Source organism: Salvelinus namaycush, chromosome 12, assembly GCF_016432855.1.
Source record: "Salvelinus namaycush isolate Seneca chromosome 12, SaNama_1.0, whole genome shotgun sequence".
Lineage (NCBI taxonomy): Eukaryota > Metazoa > Chordata > Actinopteri > Salmoniformes > Salmonidae > Salvelinus > Salvelinus namaycush.
The window spans coordinates 44756032-44769865 of record NC_052318.1 but is presented as its reverse complement, the minus strand read 5'-3'; the positions used below and the strand labels follow the sequence as shown (position 1 = coordinate 44769865).

At 42.2% G+C, this 13834-nt stretch overlaps 1 protein-coding gene across 1 annotated transcript in view; it reads left to right on the top strand.

Annotated features, from left to right (window-relative positions):
- The first annotated feature begins 8207 nt into the window (after positions 1–8207).
- Positions 8208–13834, top strand: part of LOC120057586 (serine/threonine-protein phosphatase 2B catalytic subunit alpha isoform-like) — a 37147-nt gene continuing 31520 nt past the window's right edge. Inside the window, exon 1 of the mRNA XM_039006161.1 lies at positions 8208–8220. Within this exon, the coding sequence (XP_038862089.1) occupies positions 8208–8220 (13 nt within the window). The remainder of the gene's footprint in view (positions 8221–13834) is intronic.

Sequence of the window (13834 nt, the reverse complement as noted above, 5' to 3'; positions counted from 1 at the left end):
TCTATGGTCAGGGCGTGACAATTATTTCCTTTTCAAACAACCGAAAGTGAGCAGGTGTAATCTGAATAAAGGGAAAAAGGCCATTCTTGAACATAGGATGAGACATTCCTACCAATTTACTAGAAAACCAGTTTAGATTTAAGCATAACTTTTGTATGACTGATGCCTTTAGTGAGAGGTCTTATGCTTTAATATTTAATCATTTCTGCCCTCCGAATTCATATTCGTTATATAAATAGGCCCTTTTAATTTTGTCTGGCTTGCCATTCCAAATAAAATTGAATATTTTTTGTTCATATAATTTAAATAGCAGGTCACTAGGTGTAGGCAAAACCATAAGCAAATAGGTCAACTGTGATATGACTAAAGAGTTAATCAAGGTGATTTTTCAACAAATACAGGTATTTTCCTTTCCATGGTAGCAAGATCTTATCTATTTTGCTAACTTTCTATAAACATTTATTGGAGTGAGATCATTTCTTTCTTTTGGGATTTGTATACCGAGTATGTCCACATCTCCGTCAGACCATTTAATTGGTAAACTACACAGTAATGTAAAATGTGAATTTTTTAGTGATTCAATATGGAATATAGTAAGTACACTTATCATAATTTGGTTTTAATCCAGAGAGGATAGCAAAAGTATCTAGATCCTCTAAAAGGCCGTGGATAGATTCTAATTGTGAAAACATGAATCATCAGCTTACAATGACACCTTAGATTTTAAGCCACGGATTTCTAATTCCTTAATATTATTGTTTGATCTAATTTTAACAGCTAACATTTCGATGGCAATAATAAATAGATATATTCTAGGCATTTATATATAAACGCCAGTCGTACTTTTTCAAAAGCCTTTTCAAAATCAGCTATGAAAACCAGGCCTGGTGTCCCCGATATTTCATAGTATTCTATTGTTTCCAGTATTTGTCTTATATTATCTCCAATGTATCGTCCATGTAAAAAAAACATTCTGATTGGGATGAATAATATCTGACAATACTTTAATTCTATGCGCCAAGCATTTTGCTATGATTTTTGCATCACAACACTGAAGTGTAAGAGGTCTCCAATTTTTTTAATGGACTAGATCTTTATATATATATATATATACACACACTCATACATACATCACTTGGGTTCTGTTTCAGTAATAATGATATCAGAGCTTCTTGTTGCATGTCTGATAATCTACCATTTATATAGGAGTGGTTAAAACATGCTAATAACGATCCTCTGAGTATATCAAAAAAAGTTACTTCCACTGGTATGCCATCCAGCCTTGGAGTTCCCAGCCTTAAAGGATTTAATTGCATCAAGAAGTTCCTCTGTAATTTGGCCTTCACATGAGTCTTTCTGTACAGATGTTAATTTTACATTATTAGGAGAGACAAAAATCCATACAATTAGTTTCAGTTAGTGGAGATGAAGACAAACGAAAACATTCTTAAAGTACTTTACTTCCCCTTTCAAAATATCATTCGGTGAATCATGCGTGACTCCATTTGTAACAAGTTATCACATTTTTGGTAGCTTTTCTATATTAAAGATTGAAAAAGAATTTGGTGCATTTTTCCCCATCTTCCATCCAATTCGCTTTATTTTTTATAATATATTACACTGGGTCTTTCTTGAATAAGTTCCTCCATTTCTTTGTTTTTCCTCTAACGTATTCGGTGCCTCTATGGTACAGCTTAAGTTCTGGACCCAGAACTTAAGCAGCTGACCAATTACATGAGACTTTAGTTCTGGGTTAACCGAGAGTACATATAAACCAGAGGCTGGTGGGAGGAGCTATAGGAGGACAGGCTCATTGTAATGGCTGTAATGGATTAAATAGAACTGTATCAAACATATTGAAACCACATTTGACTCAGTTCCATAAATTACATTCCAGCCATTACATTACTATAGCTTCTCCCACCAGCCTCCTCTGATATAAACTGATAGGCCTATACAACATGGGAATATTTTCCAGTCTTGGATCTCGCCTCGGTTTGCTCTCCTCATGCAGGATTGGTAGGCGTAGGGTTTCGATTTGTTTCAGAATGAGCGAGCTCTTCAAATTGTCCCAGTGCGCCTACAGTACTACGATGGGCAGGGCAACATGATTTGATGATGCTATGCTGGGACCATCCCCACATCCAATAAGTCAAAGCTACAAAAACACAGATGTAGCCTATAATATGTCATACAGGCTCAGGCCTATACAGTTTAGATCGCTCCCACACATTAATATTGCCTACAGGTACTTGGGAAAAAATGGCATATATCATGACACAAGGTGAGACCCAGATGCAGATGGTTGGAGTCTTAATGTTTATTTATCCAAAAGGAGTAGGCAAGAGAATGGTCATGGACAGGCAAAAGGTCAAAACCAGATCAGAGTCCAGGAGGTACAGAATAGCAGACAGGCTTGTGGTCAAGGCAGGCACAGAGTCCAGAAACAGGCAAGGGTCAAAACTGGGAAGACTAGAAAAAGGAGAATAGCAAAAAGCAGGCGAACGGGAAAACCACTGGCTGACTTGGCACATACAAAACAAACTGGCACAGAGACAGGAAACACAGGGATAAATACACTGGGGAAAACAAGCGACACCTGGAGGGGGTGGAGACAATAGCGAGGACAGGTGAAACTGATCAGGGTGTTACACATATATGACTGGTATTGGATATATCAACTTTTAGGGTGAATATGCATAGGCTGTCTTCTTGTAATGTGTTCCTGCATACTATCTAACTTCTTGTTAGTACAGTAAGTAACCAGTTCCATTGAAGACATCATCATTTATTTGTCATATGTTTAATCTTTTTGGGGCTATTGCCAATAGGGGAATTTAATAATAATCGCTTCAGAAGCAGAGCATATTTAAGTTGTAATGAGTTAGCAAAAGAATGTGCTGCAGGATCGTAAGTCAGCAAGCATTGCAAGGATGGATCCCTTCGTACTCAATTCCATTCTGAGAGGGCCTAGCTACATAGTTTTGGAAAGGGACTGTTTTGAACAGGTGACAATACAGAGACAGCAGACAGCTGTGTGTTTTCTGTGCTGCATCTCAACGAGTGAGCGTTTCTGCAGAGAGGACGAAGGGTTGACAGTGGAATGGGTTCACTCAAAGTTGACTGTAGTTGTTAATACAGAGCACAATTCTCTCCAAGGAACATCCCGTCTTCTGTGGGTCAGTTGCATCGTAAGGGAGGAGGGATATGCTGGATGAACCACTGCAACTGTGTATTGAATGTGAAGGGATTTCAGGATGACCACACCCAGATCAATGCCTGTGCCATCCCTGGCAGGACTGGTAAATGCAGCAATCTCATAGCACTAGAAATTCATTAACCGATCAATCAATTTGAGTAATATCTTCATGCTGCTCACAAAAACATCTCTTTTGAGGTGGCTGAAGATTGATGAATTGTGGTACTACTTGGTGCTTGTTTAGAGATCCTAATACTATACACAGCTACAGCTGTGGCAAATACAGTACCAGTCAAAAGTTTGGCCACACATACTCATTTTATATTTGATATTCTTCAAAGTAGCCACCCTTTGCCTTGATGACAGCTTTGCACGCTCTTGGCATTCTCTCAAACAGCTTCATGAGGTAGTCACCTGGAATGCATTTCAATAAAGGTATGCCCTGTTAAATAGTGGAATTTCCTTCTTAATGCGTTTGAGCCAATTAGTTGTGTTGTGACAAGGTAGGGGTGGTAAAAGACCAAGTCCATATTATGGCAAGAACAGCTGAAATAAGCAAAGAGAAACGACAGTCCATCATAAATTTTCCTGATTGACTGACCTTCAGTCAATCAGGAAAATGTCAAGTAACAGACACATCTCAACATCAATTGTTCAGTGGAGACTGTGTAAATTAGGCCTTCATGGTCAAATTGGTGCAAATAAACAACTACTAAAGGACACCAATAATAAGCTACTTTGAAGAATCTAAAGTATAAAATTTATTTTGATTTGTTTAACACTTTTTTTGGTTACTACATGATTCCATATGTGTTATTTTATAGTTTTGATGTCTTCACTATTATTCTACAATGTAGAAAATAGTACAAATAAAGAAAAGCTTACTTCATTGTTTTATTTTTTATTATTTTCATTGCATTAGGGATAGCGCGCAGGGTGCTGATTTCACACTAGAGTAGAGTACAGTATAATTGACGGTATTGTACTTTACTGTATTTTATACTGTACTGAACTATACTCTATTGTACTTTATCTACTGTATGCTGTACTGTGATGTCCAAACTTGTGAAACATAGATGTCTATGATTGGTAAAGATTTAGTCCACTCCGGACCAACCAAATCTTGATTTGATCTGGTCTTGTTTGGGTGCGGAGCTCATTAGAATAATAGCCAGTGTGTAAAAATAATATCCAAACACTTATTGTAGTACAATAACCAAAACAGATTTTTTTTTTTTAAGTCAAGATGTCATAGCTGACACCCCATTCTTTCTACTGACATCTTGGAATCTTAATTCGGAGTAGATATTTAACAGAGTTTTTGAAAAACACAGTCGCATAAAAATCGGAGGGAAGTTTGATTGTCATTCTGTTACCGAACCTTACATCTGCAGGTTCTTCTAGTAAATGTGTTTTAAAATTTTCGGGGGAAATTGTTCAAAGTAGTCCTTGTGCGTAGAGTTGTATGGTTCGTTTAACTTTGCAACCAATGGTTTTTGTGTGGCAGAGTGTTAAAGTGAAAAATGGGAGTCTGCGTCATTCAGTTAACATGGAATTGCCCAGAAGCAGAGCTTAGCACACAGCTAAACATACTGGCCTATAAATGACTCACCTGTGTTTAAGCGTTTGTTTTCCTGTTTGATTTTACTCAGCGTTTATTTTTACAATGTCAAACTTACTCTTATGTTCTCTTACAGTTAGTTATATTTCAGGTGGTTAGATGTTAACCTCTGATTTTGTCACATAATTTCACTCTGGTACTCAGTGATGGATACTATCATATGTCCACTTGCTACATCCTCCCACGTAACAGGACAGCGTCACAATGGCATGTGCTACATTCACAGTGGCATGAGTACTGTTTCATTGGTTCAAGGAGAGCCCTCTATTTACAAGTAGGGTCTCGGGAGTGTGTATTGACCTCGCTCTTCAGCACTGTGATACATGATTGGCCCACACAGGAAATGTAACAGAGGGAAGAGGGTTCATTGAAAAAGCTGTCCTAGGTGCTGTTCTTCTGTCAATCAGCTGGACTACTGTATCTTCTCTGTGTCGGAGGGTGGGTGGCCACCAGGGATCATGGTGATTTTAGTCTTGGTATAGAGGAATGAGGATATTAGTGATGCCTATGAGTAGGGTTGTTGTGACCAGGACATGAACTGGCTATTGGAGGAGAGGAGACTGTCTGTCTGCCACTTGGCCTGGTCCCATGTCAGGGCATGTCTGGAGAGTGTGAACAAGCTAGGCTCAGAGCGGCCTACTTTCTCATAGAGTGATTCTAGGACATTATAGGTGTTAGTTCTGGTGGGGCTCGGTAAATCACTGTGGATTTTAAATCACGAATGCCTTTTGTCTGAGAGCGGGAACCCTCACAATACCAGATTTATTTTCAGAACAAAACGGAGACAATCATGGAAAGGGCTGACCTATCAGTAGAGGCACTTCTGGATTTAGACAGCCAGTCAGTAAGCACACAGGGGGAATCTCTCTTCTGAAATATGATTATGACATATGCAGTCGCTCAGTTTCTCTCTCCCAAAGCTTAGGCTGGATAGAGATCTTTCTAAAAATGGTGACCATCCTTTGGACATCCATATTTACAATAAACATTCAGACGTTTCTGATCCGTTTCTCTACGCCCACAATTAGATTTCTGACATTCACTGTGAAAAGGCACAGCTAGTTGTTGTGTGTTTGTGTTCCCACTGTTTGTGAAAGTAGTGGGATAGTGTGTTTTGGGTCAGATCGGGTTCACGTATAAGGGTCTGTGGGAGACGAGGCCTTTCACCATTCTGCTATGCCTATGCTTGAGAAATGAGATTCACTTTTAGATGTCGTATAATGTTGGTATGATTCTGCTAGGTGTCTGTATCCATGGAAATGTGTCACTCTTTGTTGAATTATTTTCTGTGGATTTTTTTTGTTGTTGACATGTCCTGTTCTCATAAGCGTTTGTGTGTTTTATTACTATCATGGATGCTATATAAGAAGGTGTGTGTGCGTTTTGTTTGTTTTTGAGAACAATATCAGTGACATGGTGGCTCATTGGCCAGACAGCGTAGAGCCCACCCCCTGAGATGTGTGGGCGTGGACGTGGTGGATCTTGATGGTGTGATAGCCTTCAGAGGGGGCAAGCTGGGCGCAGGGTATCTGCATGCATGATACTCACAAGCTTTATTTAGCAGTGTGGGTGAATTATTTAAGGATTGGTTTGCAGCAGTGTTTTACTGCACACAGGCCTCTTACATAATGAAACTTCCCTGAGGTCTAGCAATGAGAGGGGGTAGAGGAGGGAGATGGAGTCAGAGAGAGTAGTGTAGTGGAGAGGACAAATCTAAAGGATAGAGTAAGGGGGGGTGGAGGAGAGACACTCGCACATGATTGCACACACGCATGAGAGCTCTTACAGTAGCAACAGTCATCAACAAGTTTATTTTATCCATCAGATATTGACTGAATTATGGCACATAAAACATTTTACTGGCACGTACAAATAATGAATGGAGTTCAAGGATTTTGGTGGGAATTTAGGTGTTCAATTTCCTGTCAAATTTCACTTTTGTTCATAGAATGTACTTATATAAGGTTTATATAAGATATACGTTGTGTCGTTTTTTTAGATTTTGTGTTAAAATAAAGAAAATGATATGTTCTTAATTTGCATAAATATACGGTGTGTATTTGCATATACTGTATGAATTAATTAACGTAAAGGGGTGGAACATGGCTGCAAACACCAAAAATCGGGTAGGTGCACCCGATTCAGCTGCCCTGCACACGCCGGGTAGGCGACGTGTTCCCATTTTGAACCATTTAATATCTTCTTTTTTTTTTTACCCAATTTCGTGATATTCAATTGGTAGTTACAGTCTTGTCCCATCGCTGCAACTGCCGTATGGACTTGGGAGAGGTGAAGGTCGAGAGTCATGCGTAGGTCAAGAGTCAACACGACCCCGCCAAGCCGCACTGCTTCTTGACACACTGCTCGCTTAACCCGGAAGCCAGCCACACCAATGTGTCGGAGGAAACACCATACAGCTTGGCGACCGAAGTCGGCGTGCATGTGCCCGGGAGCAAATAAAATGCACTGTAGGCCTACCAATGGACAATCGGATGGCTCAGATTACCGTGTCTGCAGTAACGTAGCAGGCGTAAAAGAAAGCTACAGCACAATTGAGACTGAAATTTCAAAACTTTTAAAATTATGACTAAGAAGAGACTGTTAACGAATACAGCAAAGAGCTGCCATAAAATGTGCGTTCTACCTACTTCCACTCATGCTACAACCAGCAGTGAAGTTGCACTGAATGAGTAGGAACGTGTATGGATAGGTTTACCTTGTTATTATTGGGTCTTTTTTTAATACTTTGGAATATTTCACTTTGTCAAGGCTCAGGCTAAGATCCAGATGCAGACACAGGAGGTGGATAATATGAGTCTCAGACTTTATTACAGTACAAGGGGCAGGCAATCGGTAGGTCAAGGCAGGCAAAGAGTCATAATCCAAATCAGAGTCAGGCAGGTACAGGATGGCAGGCAGGGTCAGGACAGGCAGAAAGGTCACAACTGGGAAAACTAGAAAAAGCAAAAACTAAAGCACGGGATCACGCTGGTAGGACTTGGCGGGAAAGACGGTGTCCCTTTTTGGTCAGTGTCAGTGGAGGAAAGGGAGAACAGAGGGACGTTGAGATGCGGACCCTCAGTCTGCTCCCCTCGAAGAGTGCAATTGGGGCCTGCAATTCGGCGGCGTTCCTGCATGTGGGTGTTCCTGCATCTCCGGTAACCCCTCTTTATTCTTCTATTGGTAACTTTTTAAACTAGGACAGGCAGGAGGTGGTGGTGCTCCAGTACAGTAGGTGGCGTTAATGCACAATAATGTTGGATGCCAGTCACCAATAAACCCACAGAAGCAGAAGGAGCGAGGGCGACAACGGTACTTGGCTAGCTGTACACCAGTACTGTTTTTTAGCTAGCTGTCAGGCTCTGTTTTCCGGCAGTTCTGGTAATGATGGCGATGGCAGGTGGGAGCAAAGGACACTATGTTCTAGCTTAGCCAGCCAGTCCGATACACACCAGGCGGGAGGCGTGGCGACACCGGGTACTGGCTAGATAACTAGCATGCTAGCTTGCACACGGTGTCCCTAACTAGCAAGTTAGCTAGCACACAGTGTCTCCCCATCCTCCCACCTGCTGTGCTACCGGTAGGCGGGGGCGACACCGGTAGACCGTGTCCTTTGCCCCACCTGTCAGGGACTGTTTTCCCACAGTTCTAGTAATGACGGTAAGGGCGGGTGTCCCGCTAGGTAGCAAGGAGGACTCCGGCAGGTGGGATCGAAAAAACTCATGCATCACGGTGACCGTGATGGTATGAGGGCCAGCTTGGGAATTTAGCCAGGACACCAGGGTTAACACCCCTACTCTTATAATAAGTGCCATGGGATCTTTAATGACCACAGAGTCAGGACACCTATTTAAATTCCCATCTGAAAGACAGCACCCTACACAGGGCAATGTCCCCAACCACTGCCCGGGGGTATTGGGATTTTTTTTTTTAGACCAGAGGAAAGGGTGCCTCCTACTGGCCATCCAACACCACTTCCAGCAGCATCTGGTCTCCCGTTGAGGGACCGACCAGGACCAACCCTGCTTAGTCAGAAGCAAGCCAGCAGTAGGATTCCATATGTTATTTCATAGTTTATTCTACAATGTAGAAAATAGTAAAAATAAAGAAAAACCTTGGAATGAGCTCAGCCATCCACATAAAGAGCTGCGCGTCCAATTATTGAACTGGGAACATATTCACGCTGGGAGAAGTTTTACAGCATGACGTCACAACCAGAACACCGAACGATCAGAACGACTTGGAAATATTTCACGCTGGGAATTTTTTTTACATGACACAGGTAGACCTAGCTATAGATCAATGGACACCAACCTTTTCTGAGTCAAGAGGACTTTCAAAATGCAAGCGATATCTACTGTTCAGATTTTTGAATCTATTAAAAACAGTTCTGTAGTAATGAGGTATGTGCATTATCACCACATATTGGCTGTGCTTGAATTGCCCTTTCAATGCATTGTTGTTAAATCTCAGACCATTTCAAAATATACAGTACCAGTCAAAAGTTTGGACACACATATATATATATATATATATGAATGAATAAAATGTTTGTTAGCTATACAAACAAGTTAAAATTGCACACTTCTGAGAACAAGCCATTAAGACCAGTTTGCAGCTAATTATGCTAGTTAGCTAGCAAGGGCGAGGGGGTGTGAGAAAAACATCTGCACGAGCTCAGCCATCCACACAAACGCGCGTGCAATTATTTTCACGCTGTGAAAATGTTTACAACATGACGTCACAATCAGAACAATTGGTAACTATTTCACACCGGGAAGATATTAACAGGACAACCTGCCCTCACCTGCGCTGTCTAGACTACTGCATTAATTACTGTTGTTGTCACGTTCTGTTGCATTATTCAACAAGTGTGTCAATAGCAGGATACCCTCGGATTAAAAATCAACAATCTTGGCTCCAGATTACACCTATCTATACATACTTTACATTGTTTGTAAAATCACACATATCACTATAATCCAAGTGTTCCTTTTGGGAGGTTGCTTTCATTTCAGCGCATCTAATTTGGAAACATTTCAACTGTATTATATATATTTTTTGCACAAAAAATGAACACCCCAAATAATCTTCCTTTCTTGTGGTGCAAGAGTCGAGAAAATACGTTACACCCCCGACAAAGTGTTAGCATTCTTATAGATGTAACGGAAAAACAATGTATTTAATTGAGCCCATTTCAGCCATTACCAGGATGTGTTTGATAAGCATTTCCACGGTCGCAATGTTTATTAAAAAAATGGCAGGCACAAGCAAGAGTATGAAAGAGTCTCAGGAGTAAAATGAAAGCAATCAATCCAGCGAAAGTGACAAGTGGACCCCCTCAAACACAGGAAATAGATGGCTGAAATGTGCTACTTAAAGTATACAGTTTGGAGGGGGAGACAGCCTACCCTACGTGGTTTAATAGGGGACAGAACACTAACGGAACACCTAGAACATAGCACCTAGAAGATGGGTCATAGAACCAACTCCTATAACCATTACGGGGTGTTGACAAAAAGAGACATGAACCGATGACTGAGTTCTGCCATTTTGTGAATGTCCAAATGTATGCTCTGTGCATAATTGAGCTGAGTTTACCTGTTGTGGTTTTGGGACATTATCATCAGTATTGTAGACTGGTCAAACAAACACTGCCTAGTGTCTACCCTGGCTGCTCTGTTCAGATCCCCGCTAACATGGCTTCCTCCTTGGCTCCTTCTCTTCCCAGTCTTTAGCATATTGGGTTTTCATGCATGGGCTGATCTGTGGGCCGCCAGCTGCCATACGGCCTGGCAGACTCCGTGCATGCAGGCAGAATGCACTTTAGGGCTCTGCACATTTGGGGTTTTGCACAGGAAAGAAACCGGGTCAACGTAGGTCCAATCAGTGAACACACTCATTTAGACATTTCAAACATTCGCATCACAGGCTTTTGAGTGCTATGATAACAAACCCTTCAGTTATCCCAACAGCACACAGTCCCAATTAAATTGAGTACGGTGATGATCACAACAATAATAACAGACGAAACAAAATAAATGGAACGTCAACATTGGTATTGAATGGACTCTTTAAAGGTCAGAGTTATTCACAGTGCACACAGGTACCGAACACAACATCTTGTCACCCGAGTGATTAGGCAACATTGTTTGCCATGTTATTTACAATATCTCCACGTGTCTCTAGTCTTGTCTATTGAGTCAAATACAAGCTTGCTGGCAACACTGCATATGGCTTCGACGAGAATCTATACTTAGGTAGTAAATTCTACTCTTAGTTATGTGCAATGTCCCTTTACAAAGTTAGGATGACATAAACCACAAGAGCCCGAGTCCTGGAGCAACGTCCCTCCCTGCCGCATATTCCTGTGTGGTAATGAAGACAGTCACAGGCCCAGATAGAGGGGGGACTGCAGGTTTGGTAGAAGCAGGGCTGAGACAAGTGACAGGTGCAGCTAGCTAACACAAACCTGGGCGAGAGACGTGACAGACAGACAGACAGACAGACAGACAGACAGACAGACAGACAGACAGACAGACAGACAGACAGACACACAAGTGCACATAGATCCAGATGGACAGTAGCTACACACCTAGAGGATGAGTAGTGTGCTGTACGTGTGGACAAATTGACAGGATGCCAGGGCTGGATGGAGAGTATTCACTGCTGCTGTTGTATTAGTTAGGTAGAAACCTGGGCAGTGTTCGACCAACAGTTCCCCCGTCTCTCTCTCTGCAGCATCCAGCCTGGCAATGTTTCATGACAGCTGGACAGGTTGGTATACAGTAGTGGCTGTTAAAAAAGGTCCTAGGCAATAAGGCATACATTACCATTTATTAATGAAGGTACAGTACATGTGTCTGGTGGTAATTAGTGTAGGCTGTGCAATGATGATAAGTCCATGGAATAGCAGAATGGGTGAAAAGCTATATGTGTTTTGTCAGTCTCCTGTTTATTGAAATCCTTCCTCAATTATTAAGCTCCCTGCCCTTTCTGCATTGTCTTGGGGAAATTGTGCTTCATAAAAGGAGAGAACGAGAGAACGTCTCTGATCCTCCCATGCAAATCGCAGTATTTCGCGCTGACACTGGCTGTACTCCAAAAGTTAGCTGCTGTTGCCCGGCAACATACACCACAGTTCAACTTAGCTTGGGCGCCCAGTCGAAGTGAGCTGTCTCCCATCTGAACCCCCCCCCCCTCTCTTTCTCTCTTGTGTGTTTTCACCATGCCTGGTGCTCTCTCCCTCTAAATCCTCCCTCCTTTTTTCTGTTTCGTTATCTCTTGCTCCCTTCTACACTCTCATCTCTCTCCCCCTCGCCCTCTTTCTCGCCCCCTCTCTAATGTCCACCAGTAATCTCCCTGACTTCTCAGTCTTTTAGCGTTGGAGAGTATCAGAAGGACAGTACTGTCTGTTGTGTAAAAAAACACACTGAAGGAAATGATGCATACTCTCAAACACATACAGACATGTCTACAAACATACAGGACATGCAGTATCTCTAGTCTCTTTATTAGGCACAGTACCTACCACTGCAGTTCTACCATTAGGGCTGTTTTGAGTGTATTATAGTGGCTGTTCAGTGACGTCTGTAGGTAAGACTGAGATATAAACACACCAGACAGGCCACTGAGATTGTGACACGCTCTTTTGATCACCCAGCTCTGCCTCATCTCGCTCCTGCAATCTGTGACAACACAATCTGGTTTATAGCGTTGAGGGGGGAACTTTATTTGCTCCGAGTAGTTGCACAAACTCGTACATACACCGAGTGTACAAAACATGAAGAACACCTTCCTAATATTGAGCTGCACCCCCCTTTTGCCCTCAGAACAGCCTCAATTCGTCGGGGCATGGACTCTACATGGTGTCGAAAGCATTCCACAGGGATGCTGGCCCATGTTGAATGATTCCCACAGTTGTGTCAAGTTGGCTGGATGTCCTTTGGGTGGTGGACCATTCTTGATATACACGGGAAAGTGTTGAGTGTGAAGAATCCAGCAGCGTTGCAGTTCTTGACACACTCAAACCGGTGCGCCTGGCATCTACTACAGTACCATACCCCGTTCAAAGGCACTTAAATATTTTGTCTTGCCCATTCACACATACACAGTCCATGTTTCTGTTGTCTCAAGGCTTAAAAATCCTTCTTTAACCGGTCTCCTCCCCTTCATCTACACTGACTGAAGTGGATTCAACAAGTGACATCAATAAGGGGTCATAACTTTCACCTGGTCAGTCTAGGTCATCGAGTGTTTTGTACACTCAGTGTATATTTGGAAACACAATACAGTCAGGTATACACACCTACTGTATATGTAAGCACAGAGACAAACACGTTAAGATGCACCGTTCAGGCAAATACACAAGCCCAAAACATACGCACATAGACATATACTAACATGGACTTTCACACACAGACACATGCACAGATAAAACACAAACACACTGTTGAATGGGATTAATTTAACCTCAGTGAAAATCTCATGCCAGGCCTGGGCTCATTATCCCAGCAGCAGGAACATGAGATTTCTCTCTTTTCCCCCTCTAGTCAAGCATCCATTATTTAACAGCATGTTGATCACGTTGAGCCTCAGCTCGGAGAGCTCTCTGCTCTCTCCTATTCCCCCAGCGCTCCGCTCAGCAGCTCCCCATCGCCACATGCACTGAGCAACACAACTCTCTAGCCGACAAACTTGGCCATATTGCTATATTGCTCTGTGTGCGTGCGTGTGTGCGTGTTTGCACGTCTCAGACAACCATATTGCAGGGGCTGGAGCACCACTCTGCTTTATGTCATGGTATCAGCTGGTTTTTATTATTACTTTTCAGTCAGCAACAGGTTTAGAGCTGAGACACTGGTGAGGGAATCACTATCCAATCAAATACTTTTTTGTAGGTTTGTACAGTAGTGTTATTGGCCGATGGAAACAATCAAGACCCCCAGGCCTATATAGTTGTGAGTTCACAGGTGCATTGTCCTATGGGTCAAAGGACCTGCCTGATGTGTGCT